At 43.0% G+C, this 22876-nt stretch overlaps 1 protein-coding gene across 3 annotated transcripts in view; it reads right to left on the reverse strand.

The window, feature by feature from the left end:
• TENM4 (teneurin transmembrane protein 4) overlaps positions 1–22876 on the reverse strand; it is a 1775651-nt gene that overhangs the window by 57344 nt on the left and 1695431 nt on the right. For all 3 annotated transcript variants that reach the window (XM_043504093.1, XM_038368402.2, XM_043504094.1), the window contains 4 exons: positions 21618–21761; positions 19919–20168; positions 16552–16572; positions 6399–6631 (listed from right to left, as the gene is read on the reverse strand). In XM_043504093.1, the coding sequence (XP_043360028.1) occupies positions 6399–6631; positions 16552–16572; positions 19919–20168; positions 21618–21761 (648 nt within the window). The remainder of the gene's footprint in view (positions 1–6398; positions 6632–16551; positions 16573–19918; positions 20169–21617; positions 21762–22876) is intronic.

Here is a 22876-nt window from a genome sequence, read left to right on the forward strand (position 1 = left end):
GCAGTGGCAGTGGTTGCATTGGGTTAGAATGAGATATCTAGTGGAATAATACTGACATACTGTTGGCAGCTGAGCCCTTGACATTTCACTAGCTCACCCACCAGTCTGGGACATGTACATTATGGATACTTGTGGGAATCTTCAGGTGAGGGCCTCTGGAGAGGAGGAGCAGATACCTAACGCCACCCTCTGAGTTCTGCGGCAGAAGAATGATTGAAACCACTGTAGTGCTGGGCCATCTACTCCTGCTATGTCACGTAGATGGGCTGGCAATAGCTTGTACCCCATTGTGTCAAAGGCTTCAGAGAGGTCCAGTAATATGAGCATAGAGATCTTGCCTTTCCCATGGACTTATGGAGGTTGTCTTTTAATGCCACTAGAACAGTTTCTGTGCTGTGCCGTGGTCTGAACCCTGACTGTGAGGCAACCAGGAGGTTACATGCCATTATAGCGTGGTGGTTACTACTTTCTCAGTTATATTGCCCAGGAATGGGTGGTTGGACTTGGGATGGTACTACGCTTTTCAAAGGGTTTAGTAGGCATGCATCTCTGAAGAAGGGTATCAACTATTTCCATTAGGAGTGGGTTTAGCTGTTCTTCAGTGGTTTCTATCAGCCAAGAGGGGCCTGGACCCATTTCAAAGCTTGGGGCTTTAATATTTTTCAGAGATTCTTGAGCTTCAGCTTATGTGATGGGGCCAAGCTCAATCAGGGGTAGGGGTGGATAAAACAATTTGGTCAGGGCTGGAATTTTCTTTCCTAGTTACTTCCATATGTTTTTGGTTGAGCTTATCAGCAAAGTATGCTGACAGCTCTTCACAGCGGTCAACACTTGGGTCTGATGTCTGGGCAATTGCAGTCTGGGTTGATTAGCCAGCTACAGCAAAATCAGGCCATGTGTATATTTGCTTCCAGCGCTTGGGTCTAACCACCAACACAATGCAACTTTATTTTGCATAGTATCTTTCCTAAAAATTGTAACCCCAAATGCTTTATTGAGTTAAACATTATACTTGTCTAGTTAAACAGTAAGAGAGGAAGAGAGAATTCAGTAGTATAGACAAAGGAAGAAAAGGGCCTGATCCTTGGTTTAGCCTGAGTCCCCTTTTCCCTGCTGGCTTAAAGCTGCCCTAAAGGAGCAGATGGGGATTCCCCTGATGTAGGGAAATCCTAATGCTGCTATTATGTCACCTGCTCCATCCTGCTCACCATGCAGGCTGTGTCTGAAGGCAGTGCAGTGCCTCTGGTGATCGTGGGCCAACAGAATGGTCCCTAATGGACTGTCCAGATAGATTGTGAGGCTGCTCTTTAGGCTGGGGGCTGTCAGGGGAGAAAGGAAGGTTGTTTAGAGCCCTCTCAGCTTCCGCTCATTGCCCCATGAACTCACCGCAGATCAAACCCAGGAGATGGGATACAGGCATTAAATCAGTGCCATCAGCCTCTCTTCGTTTGGTGTATATTCCATACCAAGTCACTTTACTTGCTCTTCTTGGAATTAAACTTTCTGATGTTCTCATAAGGAGGAGCTCCAGCCTCCTTTAGACAGATGCCTTTGAAATGGGTAATTTTCAGTGTGGAGGGAGAGAAGTAGCTGATAGCTGCTGTGTAGCAGGTTAAAGTGGTCAGGGCTATTCTCGGGCTTAATTTACCACCTTCAACTCTTAAAGGAATTTTCATTTTTCCTTTCTGGAAGGGAACTCTTTTGGGGAGTTAATTACAGGAATTTCCATCTTTTGGGCAGGCTACCTACAGTAGCACAGCTGAGGCTGGTTCACTGTCAGACAAGCATGTTGTGCATGCTGAACTGAAGGCCTCGGACGTGTAAGTTGCATTGGCACAAGCCTTCTTTCGTTTACCGACAGCAACACAGTTAGAATTAAAGATGATTGGTCTGCAAATCAAAAGCCCAGTTGTGCAGATACGTTAATCAGATGAGAGTCCCACTGATGTTATCTGAGTAAGGACTGCGGTACAGCGCCTTAGAATTTGAAGATCTAGGCTGACAAATGTGAAATCACCCTAGTTCCTCTGGGGTGGTCCAACATCCTTTAGCAAGCAGGGCTTGCGGTGCCATTGAAGTGTCATGATAATGAGTTATGCTGGTGGAACGCTGTGTCATGAGGACATTTCTTTTGTAACATCAGGTCCCCGTGGCCTGGTGACAGGACAGCACAAAGCTGCAGAGCAAACTGACACCAGAGAGTAGAAACAGCTAAAAGTAATTACCCTACACATGGGAACCTATTAACAAAAAATCCCAATAAGATCATATCAAATGAATGAGGCAGCTCATGGTGCACAGCTCAGTACGTATGGTGCTGAATGGAGATCCTCGTCTGAGGGCAGAGAAGATGTAAAGGAATGGGTTCTCCTCTAATCCTCACATCCCGAATACAAGTTAGTTAGGTTCAGAAGAAACCTATACATGGAGCTTCCTTGTCTGGCTGGATAAATGCTTGTCTTTCCTGTTATTTTTTTATTCTGCTAGAATTGATGAGCACTTAGTGAACAATGGAGGTTTTGCTCATGCATTCAGTACTACGCACCGACAGAAATGATCTGTCCTCAAATTAATTACTTCATTTTGCATCTCTTGTGGTGCTGAATGGATGGACTCTTTTTCCCCCTTCTGAAACGATCTTCATATTGTGTCAGTCTTGTCACTTGGATCTCTGTTAATTGCAGGCTTCTTGGCAATTTCACTGCCACAACATTTTCGTGACAAGACCCACTGGCGAGTGCTTAGATGGAAACAGAACACTCTGACAAGCTGGAGTTTTAATATTTTTTTTTAAAGCTTGCTTGTAGAATAAGATCAGTATTAGCAGATGATAATTAGAAAGTGATAACTCTTTAACGTACAGAGTATACTGAAATTCATTAGCATCTGAAAGCTCTGCCACGCTCTGTGTCAAATGAATTGGAAGGGCCAGACCAGTGATTAACAAATACCACTGATCCTGCAACTGCCACCCGTGTTTTATCTATTGATCTGCTGTATTTCTAATATGCCCCGTTACAGTAGAGGAGCCAAGGAGGGAATGGGCCATGGACAGTCCAGGTGAGGGTTTTGATACCTTGGGCCTGATTCTCCATCGGCTACAGCTAGCTCTGCAAGACTGTCACATTCATCTTCTTGAATATTTTCTGGCAAGTGGGAGAGATCCCGCTGCTGAAGCTATCCATGTAAGCAAAGGCCTCTGCTTCCCTGGTAGCTGCATGCAAACTGGAAAGGGGTCCTTCCTTCTCTTCTGCAAACCAAAGTTCCTGCTCCCATGTCTAGATTAATATTGTGGGTCAAGAAGTGGCTTCAGACTTAGAAAGCATAGAGGCTTGCAGAGCTAGGTGCAGAATGAATCTTCCAAAAGCTTCCCTGGCCAGCAGCTGCCTGAACTCCTGGATACATTCAGCCAGCTTGGCGCATAGAATAGTTTTCTATTCTCCTTTGCCAGTCCACTCCAGAGAGATAGAGAAGGTAGGGGCAAATCTGAGGACTGCTGGTTACAAGCCTAAGAAGTCGCTTTCTTGCTGCAGCTGTATTTCATAATAGTTCAAAATGAAAGCGTGTTCACTGGTATGCTAGAATGACTGGTAGTGAGCTAGGTTTCAGAGTAGCAGCCGTGTTAGTCTGTATTCGCAAAAAGAAAAGGAGTACTTGTGGCACCTTAGAGACTAACAAATTTATTAGAGCATAAGCTTTCGTGAGCTACAGCTCACTTCATCGGATGCATTACGGATGCATCTGATGAAGTGAGCTGTAGCTCACGAAAGCTTATGCTCTAATAAATTTGTTAGTCTCTAAGGTGCCACAAGTACTCCTTTTCTTTTTGTGGTAGTGAGCTAGTAAATGACATTGACATTATTTTGTCAACATTAGTTTTCAGTGTTAATTTATTGAGATGTGCTGGGGAGCAAGTCACACTAGTCGGAGCTATTAACTCAGGTGACTCTACAAATTCATGGGTGTAATTAGAGCTGGATGAAAGTGGGGACAAAATGTATATGAAAATTCACATGATATGTTTTGGCAGTTTGTTGCGCGTGTTTGCCGTTCCCACCCTCAATGCTGTTTTATTTTTCATCAGATGAAGTGAGCTGTAGCTCATGAAAGCTTATGCTCAAATAAATGTGTTAGCCTCTAAGGTGCCTCAAGTACTCCTGTTCTTTTTGCGGATACAGACAAACACAGCTGCTACTCTGAAACCTGTCATTACTTTAGGAGGAAGGAAAGTATGATTTCCCCCACCTTCCAAGGGAGGAAATGGAGACCCAGAGAGCTTACCTGATTTTTGAGCCCAATGTTCAACAGCTAAGTAGTGCAGGAAATTGGATTTCAGGTCTCCTGACTCCCTGTCCCATGCTGATCTATTAGAGCATATGTTGTCCCTCTACTTCCCTTTTCACTCCATTCCCCCTTGTAAAATGGGTTGACTTCTCCTCAGCAACCCATCGACACATAGCTATGGACTTTGTAAATCCTATGTCTACTGTACATACTGTCATCCTCATGTAATGGGAGCTTCAGTTGGAGTTCTGAGTGCACCAGAAAGCCATTATCAGTCCTCTGAGTATTATAAAGGGAGCAGTTATGCTTCAGTATTTTTTGGTACAGAGCAGTACGAAGCATCCTGGGCTAATTTCCCCTGCATCCTGCCAGAAAACATAACTAGCCCACGCATAACGAAGATTCGCAACTGGAGCCGACACAAAAGGTCACTAAATCGGTTCTCGTTCCTTGGATGCCATAACAATAATGTCATCTGTATGTCAGGAAAAATAATTTCCCAGCCCGTGTAGCCAGGAGAGACACAGCCTTGCTGCGTCCTCTGCTCCACTGTGAAAGTGACAGTGAAAGGACCCATGTCTTTGTCAGGAGGTTCCCCCACTCCAGAGATTCCAGCCAGGTGCACAGGCTTGGAGATGGGAGTGCTGATGGAAAACGGGGTCCTATAACGTCTCACTGTGACTGAGAGAGAAATCTGCCACACATTGACGCTAAATGTGCAGATGTAGTGGGCAGGAGGCCCAAGTGTGATTTTTTTGTTTTTAAAGCCAACACCTCATAAATAATTCCCTAGGTTCCTAACCAACAGGCAATAAGACATGCAACCAGAGCAGCAGAAGGGGCTCCTTGTGCATATAACTCATCTATAACAGCAGTATTGGTCAGTCTCTGCAGAGGATCTTCCCCCACTCTTACACATGCAGCTGTCCATCATATACTATGAATGAAGGTATTTCTTCTACAAAAATAAAGCTGCAGGGCCGCAACTCAGTCGCTGCATTTGAATACAATCCATAGTTAAAGTGAGAACAAGTGTTTGCAACACAAGCCTGTCAACACTGAGCAAAACGAAGTGAGTGTAAAGGCCACCATCCCAGTGAGATAACACATGCATGGCAAGCATATGTCCGAGTTTAGTCATTGGAAAGCCAATGGTTGAAATGTCTGAATAAGGTGTGAAAGCCAACAGTACCCTCTCTCCTACATATATCACAGCCTCACTGTAATATAGTCTTAAGACTTGATTTATCGAGGAGCAGTGGCTGGCTCACGGGGTCGGTAATTGCATGCAGAGCTTGTCAACTTTAGATTGCCAGTCTGAGGACTTGGCTACATAAAGAGTTGCACTGGTTTGACTAAAGGTGTGATTTTAAACCAAATTAGTTCAACCCAGTGTAAAAGTCTATGTAAACTCTCTTATTTTGGTTTAAGCAGGTTTATTTCAGTTTAGTTTAATTGACCAGAACAGGGTTAAAACTACAATGAAATAAGACATTTTTGTATCAGAATTAGTGTCCACATAGCCTTTTGCATGGGCTTAACTATATTGGTTAAAATCATATTTGTAGTTAAACTGGTGTAACTTTCTGTATAGACAAGCCCTGGATCACAAGGGATCAAACTGCAGTGTGTAACCCTGGCTTCAACTTACCTCTGAGAGATACCTGAGGGGTCTCTCTCTCTCTATTTTATATACAGCAACACTTGCAGAGCCTTTATGTCAATAAAGTCTCAATGAATTGAACTGAATTTAACTGAATGTAGTCCAGATGGGTAGTGACCAAAAGTTTTAATTCTCTCATGGTGTTTTGGGGGCTAAGTGGTATATGAAATGGATTGGTCCTCTCAGTACAGTTCCCATTGGACACATGTCTATAAAATCACTCCCCTCCAAATTGGCACCATTCTTAGCAGTCTCAATACAAGGCTAAGGACTGGAAGGGCCTGGAGCTGAACGATCCACTCATCCCTTGTGGTGGTCCCTCCAGCTCAGAGCTAAGATATATTAGTGGGTTGCCCTGTTCTGTGGACAGAGATCTGTTTCCAGAACTGTTGGTTTGGCACCTTTCTTAAAGCCCACTTTAAAATGCTTGTAAGAAGAGGCTGCATCTTACCCCTGGGGTTAGTGAGTGTTGCTTCGGTGCCTTTGCCCCCATCTCCACAACGGGTTTCATCAAAGGGAAGGCACTGATCCCCAGTCCCTGCCACCACCTCCGAATTCTTGACAACATCCTTCATGACGGAGGTCGACTTGATCTTATAGATGCGTCGGCTGTTAGTGTCAGAGAGGTAGATGGAGCCAGTGATTGGGTCTGATGTCAGGTAATACTTGTGAGCTGGGCTGTGGCTGAAAAACAAACATACAGAAGTGTTATCTTCATTGGTAGATTTCAGTATTTGTTTCCCTAAGCACACCAGGCAGCATTAACAGTTTGGAGGAATAAAACGTTGAAGGAGTAGTGCTGCAGCTCTGCATCCAGTGGATTTAGCTCATTATTGCATACACTCTGATAGTACTAATGCTAGGTACATCACAAGCCAACTAAAGAGAAACAATGTGGCCCAATATATAGTGAACTGGAGTGGGAGTCATTGTAGTTTGATCTTGGGTAAGTCACGTCACCCCTCTATGACTCAGTTTCTCCACCTGTTAATTGGTCATAATGAAAAAAAAACCCTTCTTTTGTAAAGTGCTTTGAGATCTAGGGGTAAAAGGCACTATCTAAGAGCTAAGTATTATTATTCATGTAGTGTTTGATCCCGCTGTCATTGAATTCAATGGCAAAACTCTCATTTACTTAACAGAGTCCTGAGGGTCCTATTCTATGCCTGTGGAAGTAAATGGGAATTTTGCCATTGAATTCAATGGGAGCATCAATCAAACTCTTAAAATGACTCTCAAAGAGGTTGAATGATTTGCCCAAAGTAACACTGCAGGCCAGCAGCAGAGAAGGGAATACAGCCCAGGAATCCTGACTCTAGACTGCTCTAACCACTAGCCATCGCTGCCTCCCGAAAAACTAGAAAGCAGGTTGAGAAAACAGCGTGGGTATATTGTTTTATATAAATGCTACTGAGACCAAAGTCAGAAATGCATCAAGCAACAGAGTCTAAATAGAAACTGTACAATAGAATTAGATGGAAACAGCAATAGACTTGAATATAGACATTTATTTAAGCTAAGGTCTTTGGAGAAATACAGTATAATATTATTTCTCTGTTATTCAACGTAAGTGTTTGCCACCGCTAGCTATTGATTTACACTCTCTTCTGAGCCTGGGAATCAACAATGTTAAACTAATCATACCTATGGCATGAACCCAGCTCTACTTTCCTTTCGGAGTTGCAAGGTAACTGTCAGGACATGTTTGAAAATTTCTCCTCCCACATACTCCACTTTCTCTAAATTGATCGGATCCCCACTAAATTCAGTGGCAAATTTACAGGGGGTGGATTTTGCACTCAATGGGCATTAAGCCATCCTAGTGATCAGTTATTCTATGAGCAGCCAGTTGGGGATGTCTGTGTGGCAATGCTGATTCCCACCCCACCGGCCCCATCAGGAATTGCTTGTTACCTTCCTTTGCAAAATACTCCATGATTCTCAATTTTAAAAGCCATGCATTGGGTCTTCATTCAAATTACTTAGTGCTTTGGAAAAAAGCCTTTTTGATTTATCCTGGAAGATCCCTTGTGATTTATCCTATTAAAGTCTGAACAGATTTCATCTCCACAAATGACACTGATATGTGCTAAATAAAATGCTCTGACCTTCAAGACAGTTCCACCTGGCAGTTCAGTCTCCATCTGTATTCCTTTCCAATGACAGCAGGCTGGTAGGGTATTATTTCATTTACCTACATGTCACTCACATTAAGCAAGTGGCTTCCACCCTGGTGAAAAAAGGTGCCCTATGGGAATCCACCATCCATTTTGATTAGGCCCTTGTGTTTTCAGCTAACTGCCTTTACAAGGCTCAGTGGAATGTTAGTCAGCCTTTGAGCTGCTCATAATCTCTACTATGTGAAAAGAGGTGGACAGAGGAGGACATTAATAAGAATACTTTGCACTTTTGTAGTGTCATTTGCCTGGAAACCCAGGAGTCCTCACTCTCAGTCTCCCGCAAAATATGACTATTGTCATTTATTACTGGACTCCATAGCCTTGCTCTGGTGGTTTGTATTCTGATTTGTTTTAGCTGTACCTTTCTCACAAAGAGAGCGCCCCAAATAGTCCATAATCTTAACCCCCACATAGAAAGAAAGCAAAACTGACACCAAAGTCAATGCCAGTCCATTTTAACAATTGATCAGAGAACCAAGTAGAACAGCTCCAATTAGCAGAAAAAAAAATCAAAATGCCACCTCTTGCCCTAATTTCATCAGCCACTTTAGCAGCTGTCCCTTCTACGTAATATTGGTAACAGCTACTGGTAACCCAAGGATAAGAGTTACTAATCTAGGTTCTCGTTTTAGATTCCTGGAGTGAGTGAGTGTTAATTCACATATTCTAAGGACAAATCGGGCTGTCTGCTGCTAGTGTTAATCCTCTGTAAACGCCTGTTATCACAGTAGTATGGTTATAATTACTAATAAAGTGAACCTCAGAATGTAGGAGGTAGAGATTTATTTTAAATAAACCACTCATCAGATGGTAATCGCTTTGGGTCACTTGCAGCCTGGTCTGGATTTCAACCAGTGATCCAGCAGTGAAAGGCACCTCAGCCAACCAATCACCCTTCTAACGCCAGCTTTGTTGTTACTATTGCAAATGGCTTTATACCAAACGCTGTCATTTCAGCTGCACTGCACTGGACCAATAATAGGGATCAAAAAGCATCTAGTTAATTCCTATTGGTTCAAGTCTTAGTCCATCTCTCAGTCTTATGGCTTGATCCCTTTGCAGTCTCAAAACAACAGAAAGCAGCAGGCAGAGCAACAATAACTGATGGAGTGAGATATGCTGCTAGACAAAATCAGAAGCGGTGCCTCTCCTTTGATCTAATTACACTTGGGAGGGAGACCGCCTGTGGCAAGCAGGTCTCTGTTAGTAGCAATAGGTCAGATGATTATGGTTACAGTCACACTAGGTAACTGTCACCCTTGTGCAAAGGGCCAGCACAGGGCCTAAATTCCACTTAGAACTGGGATTAAGTGGTATTTAGAGTGAATAGGCTTTGTGGTCGATACCTGCAGAGAGGTGATTTTGACCCACCAGGACTAGGGGCTGCAGTCAATGCTGGCATAGACATATGGTAGTAAAGGAGGTATCATTACAGGTGATGTTCAGGAGATGAGATGTTGCAGAGAGTAGCACATCTTTGGTAGCTGTCCAGATGGAAGTTAAAGATCCTATGGCATGTTTCACAAAAGCAGAGGTTAACTCCACTGTCCTGGACAAGGCGCCCCACATGAATTACACTGCAGTATAGTATCAGTTGGCCCATCATGCATAACTGAACTCCTAGGTGCTGATCCAAAGGCTACTGATGTCATTGGAAAGGCTCCCATTGACTTAGATGGGCCTTTAAGTTGCAAGCTTCTCAGGGCAGGAATCACATCTTTATTCCTTATGTAAAGTGACATGTGCCGCCAGGAGATCATGTAAAAATGTTAAATAGGATTTGCCTCAGTGGCCGTGGCCCAAATTTCCCACCTGTACTGTTGTGCTGCGACCTACTTAGATGCATCATTTTACTCCAGACCCAGCTGAGCGCCGTCTCCCAGTGTGAGTGTGGATGAATACAACTGTAACGGTGCTCTGAGATCCTTCAGGAAGAAAGGTGCAGAATAAACCACGTTATTACCATAAAAGTTCAAAACTATTTCCCTCCGTCAGTGAGAAGATGAGAGCAGTGAGGCCATGACATTCCAGTTACTAGTCTTTTCTATTTATTTAATGTCCCAATCAATAGACAAACTCAAGCAGCAAATTGGACTGAACTGAACAACAACTGAAATAAGTTTGCCTGAGGCAACACACGAGTTCTTTCCCTCCTACCATCCTCTCTCATCTCTGAGTTATATAATGTAGCAATACAGACAAGGGGTTCTGTAATCATCTGAGGCCTAAATCAGCTGTAGCCTCCTGATATTTATCCACCACATGGATCCTGCCACCACTGGAGATGGGCTGACAGCAGGGAGCATGAATTGATTTTCCTTTCAGATATCTCCCTGCACATCTTCTTATTTTCAGGAGGAACCACGGGAGCCTACTTTGGCACTTTACTCCTCTGGGGCTATAATCTGCAGCAGCCACAATTGAGTGTACAGAACTGTAGCCAGGCTTTGGGAGATTCAATTTGGAAGACTTTGTGGCACAGCACTACAATGTCATCTCCGTATGTCATGTGGACACCGAGGGTCAGATCCTGAACTAAAGTCATTGGAGTTGTGCCAGTTTACACCTGCTGAAGACCTGGGTCTCAAAACGCAGCCAGGGAGGTCTGGTTTCCTTATACAGCATATGCTAAGGTGATGGGTTAGGAAAACATGAGGATAGAGATCACATTCATATATCCCTAAATTCATAGTTTCCAAGATGAGACAGCACCACTGTGACCATCCAGTCTGACCTTCTGTATAACACAGGCCATAGACCTTCCCCAAACTAATTCGTAGAGCATATCCTTTAGAAAAAACAGCCAATCTTGATTTAAAAATTGTCAGTGATGGAGAATCCACCATGACCCTCAGTAAATTGTTCCAGTGGTTAATTATTCTCACCTTTAAAAATGTATGCCTTATTTCCAGTCTGAATTTGTCTAGCTTCAACTTCCAGCCACTGGATCTTTTTATACCTTTCTCTGCTAAATTAAAAGGCCCATTATTCAATATTTGTTCCCCATGTAGATACTTATAGAATGTAATCAAGTCACCCTTTAACCTTCTTTTTGTTAAGTTAAATAGATCGAGCTCTTTGAGTCTTCTCACTATAAGGTAGGTTTTCTAATCCTTTAATCATTCTGGTGGCTCCTCTCTGAACCCTCTCCAACTTATCAACATCCTTCCTGAATTGTGGGCTTAACAACTAGACAGTATTAGAGCAGCAGTAACACCAGTGCCAAATAGAGGTAAAAAAACCTCTCTGTTCTTACTTGAGATTCCCGTTTATGCATCCAAGGACTGCATTAGCTCTTTTGGCCATAGCATCGCATTGGGAGCTCATGTTCAACTGATTATCCACCACAACCCCCAAATCTTTTTCAGAGTCACTGCTTCCCAGGATAGAGTCCCCCATTCTGTAAGTAGGACCTACATGCTTTATTCCTAGATGTACACATTTACATTTAGATGCATTAAAACTCATTTGTTTGTGCCCAGTTTACCAAGCGATTCATATTACTCTGAATCAGTGACCTATCCTCTTCATTATTTACCACTCCCCCAATTTTTGTTAGTTGCAAATTTTATCAGTGATTATTTTATATTTTCTTTCAGGGCATTAATAAAAATGTTAAATAGCAAAGGGCCAGGATCCTTGGCCTCCAATCCCTGTGGGACCTAACCAGAAACCCACCCACTGAAATGATGATTCCCCATTTACAATCACGTTTTGAGACCCATCTGTTAGCCAGATTTTAATCAATTTAATGTGTACCATTTTAATTTTATATCATTCTAATTTTTTAATCAAAATGTTGTGTGGAACCAACTCAAATGCCTTACAGATGTCTAAGTATATTAAGTCAGCACTATTGACTTTACCGATCCAAACTTAGCATCTAATTAAAAAAAGATAACAAATTAGTTTGACAGGATCTGTTTTCCATAAACCCATGTTGATTTGCATTAATTACATTACCCTCCTTTAATTCTTTATTAATCAAGTCCCGTATGAGCCTTTCCATTATCTTGTCCAGGATCGAAGTCAGGCTGACAGGTCTATAATTACCTGGGTCATCCCATTTATCCTTTTAAAACACTGGCACATTATCATCTTTCTTCCAGTTTTCTGGGACTTCCCCAGTGCTCCAAGACTTATTGAAAATCAACATTAACGGTCCAGAGAGCTCCACAGCCAGCTCTTTTAAAACTCTTGGATGCACATCATCTGGACCTGCTGATTTAAATATGTCTAAGATCAGTAGCTTCTGTTTAACATCCTCCAGACAGACTAGTGGAATGGAAAGAGTGTTATCACCATAGGACAAGACTGCATCATCTATTTTTCCCCCAGTACAGAACAGAAATATGTAATGAATACTTCTGCCTTTTCTGTATTATTATTGATAATTCTAACATTTCCACCTAGTAATGGACCAATACCACTGACAGGATTCTTCTTGTCTCGAATATATTTAAAAATACTCCTTCTTACTGTCTTTAAGTCTTCTGACCCATAGCTTTCGTCTTGTGTTCCTTTGCTTCCCTTATCAATTTTCTACAATCCCTAATTTATTATTTATATTCATTACTATCAACTTCCCCTTGTTTCCATTTGTTATACATTTTATTTTTATTTTTTATAGCTGCCTTCACTTTACCTCTAAACCAGCTGGTTGTTTTTTAACCAGCACTTTTTTCTCAATTGTGGGATTTTCTCTTTCAGGGCCTCTAGTAAGGTGTTTTAAAATGATTCCCAGTTATCACTGAAATTTTTCAGATTAAACTCTTCCTCCCAGCTCATTTGGCTCATAATTCTTTTCAGCTTTGTGAAATCATGCTATTAAGTATATATATTACTTAACATTATTCTGCTTGCACGTTATAAATGTGAACCAGTCATAATCACTTGTACCTATGCTACATTTTATTTTTAGTTCTGTAATCATTTCCTCTTTATCTGTTAAGACAAGGTCTAATAAAATTCCCCTGTATTGTCTTCATTACTTTTTGAGTTAGGAAATTGTCATCTATAATATTTAGAAATTCCAAGGATGTTTTAGTTTTAGTATTGGCAGCATGAGACCTCCAGCATATGTCACTCATATTGATGTTCTCCCATGATCACAAAGTTTTTTCCCTACACGTTATCAATAAGTGCGTAAGGAGGTAGTCATCTTGTTTCATAGTGTAATTTGGTGGTCTGTAACAGACACCAACTAATATCCCATCTTGTGCTTTATCTGTTAGCACACTGATCCATAAGCATTCAAGATCATTTTCTTCCGAGTTATCAGTGAGTCAAACAGGTAATGCCACTTTTGACATAGAGTGCCACTCCACCTCCTCTTTTGCCCACTTGATCCTTCCTAAATAGGTTATAACCATTGATTTTAACATTCCAATCATGTTTACCATCAAACCAGGTTTTCACCAATTAGACTGAATTTATGCTAAAAAATGAGCAATTCCAATTCATTGTATTTATTACGTGGAATCCTAAGATTGGTGTATAGACAATTCAATAATTTCTTCTCTTTATGTCATTTGGTTCTTTGACTAATTTTCTTTTCAGCATTTCTATTTTGCTCATATCTCCCCCCCTTTGTTCGTCCACTTTTGTTTTTAGTTAATCCCATTCTGACTACTCTAGACTGCCTGTCCTCAAGGAGATTGGTCCCCTTTCTCCTGCGGTGGAGGCCATCTAAAATATACAGCTCCCTCTACTCACAGAAGGTGGACCAATGTTCCACGAAACCCTACAGCACTTACTTTGCCAGCGGTTCAGTACCAGAATCATCTGTCTTTTTTCACTCATGGGACAGGAAAAATCTTCAAGTAGATTGATTGGATATTCTTCTTCATCACATTGCAGAATTCCCTGAAGTAATCTACTATCTGTGCAATATCCCATGACACGGTATCACTAGTATGGATCCTGGTCTGTCAACTTCAGAAGGCTATCCAATCTTAGAGTGATGTCTAGTGTCTTGCCTCTGGGAAGGCAGCACACTGTTCTGTTGTCCGTCTGTCCTTTGAAGAATGTTCTTTTGGTTCTTCTGAGTATTGAATACCCAACAAGAAACTTCTAACTGTGTGGAATTCCTCCGAGTACTCTTCTCTCTGGTGGTCACAGTCTGCTCATTCTCATCTGTCTCTAGCCAGGTAGAATGCCACAGTGACCTCTTGCCTCTGATGGTTATGAACCACCAGGCCTCCTCTCTGACTTCACTGAATACCCCAATTTGCGTTGGGTTTGCTTGTCCTAAATGTTCTCTCATGATACATCCTCCCTTTCCTGTGGTTCTTTAGCTTTTTTTAATATTTGGACAGGATAGTGCCAACAACATATCAAGCACTTTACAGATAGATGAAAAGACATGGCCTTTGCCCCCAAAGAGCTTGTGCTCTAGACAGACCACATACAAATGCAAGGGGAAGGAAGGCAGGCAAGAAAAAATAGGGTGAATGTGTAGAGCAGTGTGCCACCCAGACTTATTGCTTCCATGATATTATGGACAGTTATATTGTGAACACTTCCCTGTGCAAGGACTAGGGCTTGTCAGAAGAGGTATGTTTAAGGAGGACCTTGAGGAAAACCCTTCCTGCTTCATAATATAAGCTAACTTCTAACTATTGGTGTCAGGAAGGCAACCACCTCTGCGGACAGTTTATTCCTTACCCTACTGTGGGGTTTCTTACACCTTCCTGTGAAACATTCAGTGCTGTCCACTGTCAGTGATAGGATACTGGATTAGATGGACCATGGATCTTATCCAGTCTGGCAACTTCTGTGTTCCTTGGAGAAACAGGCAGAGATGTTGCCAAGCAGGTCAGGTGAGGGCTCCGGGCATAAGGACTATACTTTCTTCTATGTCTCTCATATTTCATTTCTCTCCTTTAACATTTGAAACAATCTCCATAACACTCGCCCCGTGCTAGTTCCTGACTCACCCTTTCTCCTGTGGCCGTATGATTGCCCTCCTTCCCAGGACTTCCTACTGTGGCACTGGCCACTGCTTATCGCAGACATTTGCTGTCAACTATAAAGTGCTGAATCCCCATGCAGGAGGAGTTCAGTGTTGCTGGTTTCAATAGCACTGAACACTTTTGCAGATCCCAGTGGGATGAATTCTACTGCTGCTTGTGTGAGGTCTATGTCTTTTGTACTGGGTGACACTTCATGTATGATGAGGTGAAGGAAACTACCGCTGCAGGAAACAGAATTTACGCTTGGCCCTGTAGCTCTTACAGTTGGCATGTGATGCCCAAGCTTTCAAGTTGTGCTAAACTGAAAATAAAACCTCACAACAATGCCATGCATTGTGAATGCAGCACAAGCTGGAAACTTGCAGACGATCACTGCAGGGTCTGCTCCAAAGTGAAAGACACTGTGAATCAGACAGAAAGAGGCCTGCAGAACGGACACTAAGGGTTAAATACTTCCCCATAATAACAGAAGATCACACCTAGTGCCCCAGGCTCACAGCCATTCTAATCAGGGGCAAGTCACAATTTTCATAACAACCATCACTGGGAATCAAACCAGGCTAAAAGTATGAGCCTCTAGAGCAGGGGTGGCCAACCTGAGCCTGAGAAGGAGTCAGAATTTACCAATGTACATTGCCAAAGAGCCACAGTAATACATCAGCAGCCCCCCATCAGCTCCCCGCCGTGCTCCCAGCACCTTCCGCCCACCAGCAGCCCCACCAACCAGCGCCTCCCCCTCTCCCCCCGCACCTCCTGATCAGCTGTTTCTTGGAGTGCAGGAGGTTCGGGGGAAGGGGGGCCGGAGCGAGGGCACTGCAGGCTCAGAGGAGGGGGTGTGAAGGGGTGGAGTGGGGGCATGGCCTGTGGCAGAGCCAGGGGTTGAGCAGTGAGCACCGCCCCCCCCGGCACATTGGAAAGTTGGCACCTAAGCTCCAGCCCTGGAGTCGGTGCCTATACAAGGAGCCATATATTAACTTCTGAAGAGCCGCATGTGGCTCCGGAGCCACAGGTTGGCCACCCAACTCCAGAGCTTTAGCTAGGCCTACCTCCCTTAGCTGGGAGCTGTATCAGAGCTGTGGTTCTCTGGGGGTCAGAACATGGAACACACACTAACCAGTGGGTTACCCAGAGCTCCTTTTAAGTTACATGGATAATTGTCTTAGTCTTGCCGTTCACTTAATTGTTTGACAAAGAGCCTTCTTCCCCCTTCCCTCCCACCTTTATACTCTATTTTGACTGACTATGACTATTTATAGACCAAGCAAAATTGCGTTATGACCCTGATGCATGATTAATGGCTTCCAGTTTGGATGATTGATCGCCTACAACAGCTTTAATCACACTGGCTTCATTTGCTATTGAATCATCTGGAAATGGAACTTGTGGCTCACCATATAACAACATGCAACAAGACAGGCAGAGGCATAACATTCTCCACTGGTTGGCTTACCTATGTCTGAAATCTTTATTTCTGACAGACGGCAGGAAAGCAGGGAATAGAAGAAAGTATGAGGTGTTAGTGGCTGAGTTAGAAGCATTATTAGCAGATTGAAAACTTGACAGTAACTGTACCATACAATGCAATAATAAATAAAGACTTAGCAGGCATGACACTGATATACTTTATATTGGATATTACTTGTCAGTGAGTTCACTTATGTACTGCTGCATATCACAAAGGAAGTATGATCTCACCAGCTCAGAGGTACTCATTTATGCAGGAGATGGGGCCAGGCACACTTCACACACAGACACACACACACACAGACACTCACTACATTTAATTATCTGTCATGGAATATAATGTCAGGATAGAAGCCTGTTTCTTTAGTAGGCTTTACAGCTTTTTCACTGTCGCTGATTGTGGTTCTTTCTATTTTATAAGGCAATATATCAACAAAATTGTTCTGGCCAGCTTCTTTTATGTTCACTGCCTGAATCTCAGAGACACCATGGCAGGGAATTCAAGCAGGATTTTTTTTTCTTGGGCCAAGTTACATACCCCATTGTAATTAGCTGGAAGCCACATTGCAGCTGCCTCTCCTCTCCACATTGCAGCTGCACTCTAATAAGAGACTGTGCCAAACAGTGGGGGTATGAATCTCAAAGGAAATGCTGCTTGAGGAGGCACTGATACAATCCATTTAGGCCAAAACAATGGCTTTCCCCCCCATAGCTTTTAGTCAGCCTGCATCTGTACCCATTTCATTTATAGCACACGGGAGTGAAGAAGTGTTTTTTGGACCCCGTAACCTAAGTGTTTGCACAGATAAAGCAGTAATGGCTCCAGCAGGATTAACATGGGAGTAAATTAAACTTCGTGGCTCTTTGGAGAATCCAACAAGGTCACTCTTTCAAGGTTTCCAATTTGCTCTTTTGCAGTGAGGGACTGTTCAACCAAACCTATACGCACAGGATATTTCTAACAGTGCTGAAATACAAAAAGAACTCAGGGTTGGATTTCCAAAAATGCCTAAGGAAGTGAGGCACCCAACTCACATGCAATTACCGTGGGGTTTGGGCACCTATCTGCCTTAGGCTCCTTTGGAAATCACAGCCTCCACCACTAAAATAACCTTTCAGCACTGGAAGAATGCTATGCACCTTAATGTAGGCAACCATGGAATCATTCTTCAATATTTGGAGTCCCACTCCTGGTATCTTACTCAAGCTGTGGCTTGTTCAGAGAAGTGACTGTAAATATGTTATCATGGAGTTCCTTGTTTGACTCTCCATAATTTCCATATTGAATGAGCTCAGGTAATATAGAAAACAGCATGTCTTCTATGTGCCAGCCCTGGGATCTCAGTCTGGATTCTTTTCTGCTTGTACATCAGCACCCATAATAAAGGCCCTACAGGCAAAATTAGGCCCTCAGTGGCACCCAATGAACTTCTGTGGGTTTGCATAGGTGTATTGACTAGTAAACAATTCTGTTGCTGATAAGCAAGAAAAAATAGAATCTAGCTCACTCTCTTTTAGAAGCATTGATTCCTCAGGGCAAAAAAGAGTATAATGCAATGCAACCTCGGGCACTGATCCTGCAATGAGCTGCAGTTAAGTCAGTTAAGGTCCTCCCATGTGAAACTCGTTGTAGGACTGAGGCCGTATTTTTGTCAGCAGACATGGCTCTAAATACTAATCTGCTGAGTAAGTAGGAACCATTTTTACAGTCACGTCTCAGGGGAGTGAGAAGTATCACACTTTTAGGCCAAATCTTGGGAGATGGCAAGCACCTGCATCTTCTGGGAGGTATGGGTGCTCAGAGCTTCTCAGAAACTGGCTCTTACAAGTATCCTGTTAAAACTGAAAAGATTAATCTATGCCCATTTCCCTTACGTCCTATTGGGATGCTGTACATTATGGATGTAGCTGTTTGTGTGTGTTGGCCGGAGGGGTTTGGTATGTTTGGGTTTCAAAAATGAAATGAATACTTTCACCAGAAGAAAAGCAGAGAAATAAGCTTTTTGGAACTACACACCAAAAGGGAAGCATTGGGCACGTAGGCATTAAAGCTGTGGAGTGCTGTTTCAGAGTGTTAAAAATAAAGTCTTATAATATAGCATCCCACAGTCTGTGACTGGGATTTGCCAGATAACAAAATGCCATTTAAAACAAAGAAAAACTGTATGGATTTCTGTCAATAGGTTAGTCAGCATAAAAAACTGCAGCAACCTGTCTTTATCCTCATGTGTGCAATGTATTGGTTAATGAGTGCTTGGACCAAAGCATATCACCGACTAGACATCCTGACACACATATCCATGTAAAACTCCCAATACAGAATTATTCTCCAAAGGACAGTTTAATCTCCAGTTGTCACAAACATGTTGTATTAGAGCCCGATGCAAAGCCCACTGAAGTCATTGGTTAGGTTCCCATTGACTTCACTGAGTTTCAGATCAGGCTTTTAAGGCAGAGTCATTGTGCCTGATTCAGATGTCATTTACACCAGTTTAACTCTACTGACTTCCATGGAATTAATCCTGGGTAGCCACAGCATGAGATCAGAATCAGATCCACTGCCTTGAACAAGGCAGTGTGTTGGTCATGAAATGTCTGGGAGGGAAAAATATCACAGATGAGTCAACATGAATTTTGACTCGGTCACAATATATTTTATTTCATCAAAATTTATGACTCATCTGTACTCCCCCCCCCCAATTTCCTTCCCTCCCCTCTTTTGTGCATGCTGCTTTGCAAACCTCCCTCTTCATCCTGTAAGTTTTCTCTTCACTTTTCTGCAGGGGCAAGTGGCAGCACTTCATCTCCCTGCAGGGGAGATGACAGAATTTCTTCACCCAGCCCCTATTTTTCAGTGGAGAATTCGCTAGGGGTGTTTGTATGTTCATCCCAAAAAACCCAACCAGAAGTCACAGACTCTAGGAGTTCCTTGGTGAACTCACTGTTCTAGGTATGAATGATCCTCTGTCCTGAGTACTCATGGAGTACTCTACATATCATCATTAGTGATGTATGTCCTTTCAAGTGTAGGTTATCCCGGAGGCTGACTGTTAATTTTTAGAATTCCCACTAGTCTCTCACCAGACTAAGGAGGACACATTAACTCAGTCTTAGTTAGCTGGTAAGAAATGCACTAGACTATGTTAGGCCCATGACTCCATTCTGGATGAATTCACCAGGCCGCACGCCTTCCTGGTAGAAATCGAAGTCAGTGGACTTGCACCAGAGGTGAATTTGGCCCATTCTGTTTGTTTAAAAAAAAGCGTTTTGGTGTCATTTTCCCTCTGGGTACATAAAATTTCTGCAGAATCAAAGGTGAACAATTATCATGGGCTGCAAGCTGCCTGGTGTACCTGAGCTCCAGTATATTGGTGACATTCCCAGAGGGAAAGATCCTTCGGATGTAGTTGAAGTCTCCAACATAAAGGCTTCCATCAGACCCGCATGTTAGGGCAACAGGAGCCAGGAGCTTGTTCCCATCTGCAAGGCCATTACAGCTTGGACAGGAAATGCTACGCCTGCGTCCATTGCCCATAATGCTTCCTATGACAGGGGGCTGCTGAGAGACAAATTGGTTTTCCCCATTTCCTTTATGCAAGATGCCTAGAAAACGATAAGAGCAGAAAGGGAATTAAAGACAGATGGTGAAACTGAAGCACATGGAGGGTAAGTGACTTGCTCCAGGACACAGAATGAATCAATGGCAGCAGAGGAAATAGAACCTTGACATCCCAGCTTCCAGACTCATGTCGCGCTACACCACAAAGAGCTCTCTCCAGGGTTGTCTCTAGTTATCATGGGATCCTATGAAAAATGACATGTCCAGTGCCCATGCCAGGTTGCTGCAACTCCTAGAGCACAGTGTTTCTCAGCCTTTTCAGGTTGCCGCCCCCCCCCCCCGCATTTACTATAAAGATATATTGATGCTGACAATGATCAGCCTCTGTAATTTATTTGTGTGGGTGTTTCAAGGGGTTGGCAGAGATGACTTGAAGGGTAAGAGTGAGTGGCTAGGTTGGAGACCAAGCTTTTCTTTGCTTTAGAGTGTAATAAAATGTCCAGTGCCTCACAATCCTCTGATTGCTATTCGGAGCCCTCCTGGAGGTTGCGACCATGGGTTGAGAAACACTGTGATGCCACTTGTGGAGATTGGAAGGTCAAGATAATTGTCACTAGTGAGAGAGGGTATCCACCGAGGTTGTCTGCTGGCAAGGGACATTCACTTAGGAAAATCTGGGTGGAGTATTAACTGGGGTAGGTTTCATCAGCAGGGTCCAGGCGAACTTATATGTTGTTTGTGAGAAGACTAGGAATGTTTTCATTAGTGGTGCCGTCTGAACTCTCTCCATACTCACTACAATCACACAGGATAGTGCAAACTTTCCATCGTTTGGCCATGTTCTAGTCATTCTGTCCAGCTCAATGCCCCGTCTCCAAACAGTCATCATGCGGTAAGGAATGTAGATGTTACAGTTTCAAAGAGAGCTGAGCTCTAGCAGAGCCGCTGGCCACAGAAGTTGAGGGGTGGGAAGCCTTCTGAATCTGACTAATTAGGTTTCCTTCAGCAGGACAGAAGTCATATTGGACAGGTTCTCCTCAGGTCCACATTCTAAGCTGCGTTCTCACCCTGGCAGCAAAGGTGATTATTATGCCATGCTTTGCTGTGTGTGATTGTATTCGGTGGGTTTACTTTCAATGGGGTCGACAAAGGATGGACCCTATCTGACAGTGTGCATACACTGCATGTGCTTATGTAGAGTTCATCCTTGGGACTTTTTTTGATGGACACCATACAATTCAATACCAGTCCTTACAGGTAGCCCAAAGCTGGGGCTGCACACTTTGTAAAAATTTACCACAGCTTTACGGCAGCTCATTCCTTTCAGATTTTCCCACACAAACCTGCCGCTAAATGTAGGTTACAATGAATAATTTGTGAGTAGCGTGTGCATGTGTGTGTTTTCCCTTTGGTTGAATTATTAATGGTGAAAAGCAACAATGCATTGTACCGCTGCATCAACCTGCTCATGCCATTTGTTAAAGCCAACCCACCACTCTGTATGTTGAGGGCATGGTGTTTGTCCAGAGACCATCCTCCAAGTTTGGAAGCATCAATTTCATAACCCTGAAGGACCGCCGTCCTCTTCTCCCACAGGATCAGATCAGGACATGATTCATATTCATAGCCCACGGAAACTGGGAGCAAAGGGGAAAAAAAGAAGCCCTTAGGTTAATAACCTCAGAAATGCACATTCAGCACACAGCTGAGACCTTTAATTAGGTGGGGGAAAGGCCATTTCTACAGACAAGTGCCAATTCTATTTAAAATACCATCACATTAATGCAGACTCTTAATATCTCCTCTTTAAAGGCCACTCGACATAAAAAAAGGTCAACACAGCAGTAGATGTTGGACAAATGTGCTAAATATTCAAAAGGCACCAACTCACAGACACAATTCAAAACAATGGGTGACCCACGGGTTTAGCAAAAATGGTCCCAGAATTGCAAAATGATAGTATGTTGCTTCTGTTCATTACCTCATGTGCTAAGGCTGCCTGGCAGTGATGCAGTGGGCTGAGGCAGAGAAACATGGCCTGGCTCAGAAAACAAAACATATTCCAAGCAGGTCAAAATCAGTAAACTCCATTAAAGTCAACAGAGAGACCGGAGATTAATTTGGGCCAGGATCACTAATACAGACAAAATGGGTGAATGTGAGTTGGTTTTCATAATGTTCAGAGAGTCTTTAGGCTTGATTGACCTCCCTTTCATTGGTGTAAATCAGGAATAACTTCATTAAAGGTAATGTAGTTACATCACTGTAAAATCAGTTTGAGTGAGAGGAGAATCAGGCCCATTATTTTACTGAACACCTACAAGAAGACTTCAAGTGAAACATTCTTTCCTCAGGTTTCAGAGTAGCAGCCGTGTTAGTCTGTATTTGCAAAAAGAAAGGTGCCACAAGTATTCTTTCCTCAAAAGCAGTAAGACCCAAAACCCAGTTCACCACTAGTAGCTGAAGCAGAGCTGGGATCTTCAGTTTTACACTGCTTAGGAGACAAGGGAAAAGCAGGATATGGAACAATTCTTGGTAGGTACAATAAGGGTCTGATCTTGCAAGGGGCGCAGTGTCTCCTGAGAAGTTCTGAGTACTGACATTAGGAACTCTGCAGGATCAGACTGGACAGGAGAAATATGCAGTATAGGGAACAGTCTTGCATTGGCAGGGGGATGAGTTAGATTGAACCATCAAAAGGCCTTTTCTGCCTCTTTCTGCAACTATTCTGTTTTCAGCTCTTTTGATGAAA

The sequence above is a fragment of the Dermochelys coriacea genome, chromosome 1, assembly GCF_009764565.3.
Source record: "Dermochelys coriacea isolate rDerCor1 chromosome 1, rDerCor1.pri.v4, whole genome shotgun sequence".
Lineage (NCBI taxonomy): Eukaryota > Metazoa > Chordata > Testudines > Dermochelyidae > Dermochelys > Dermochelys coriacea.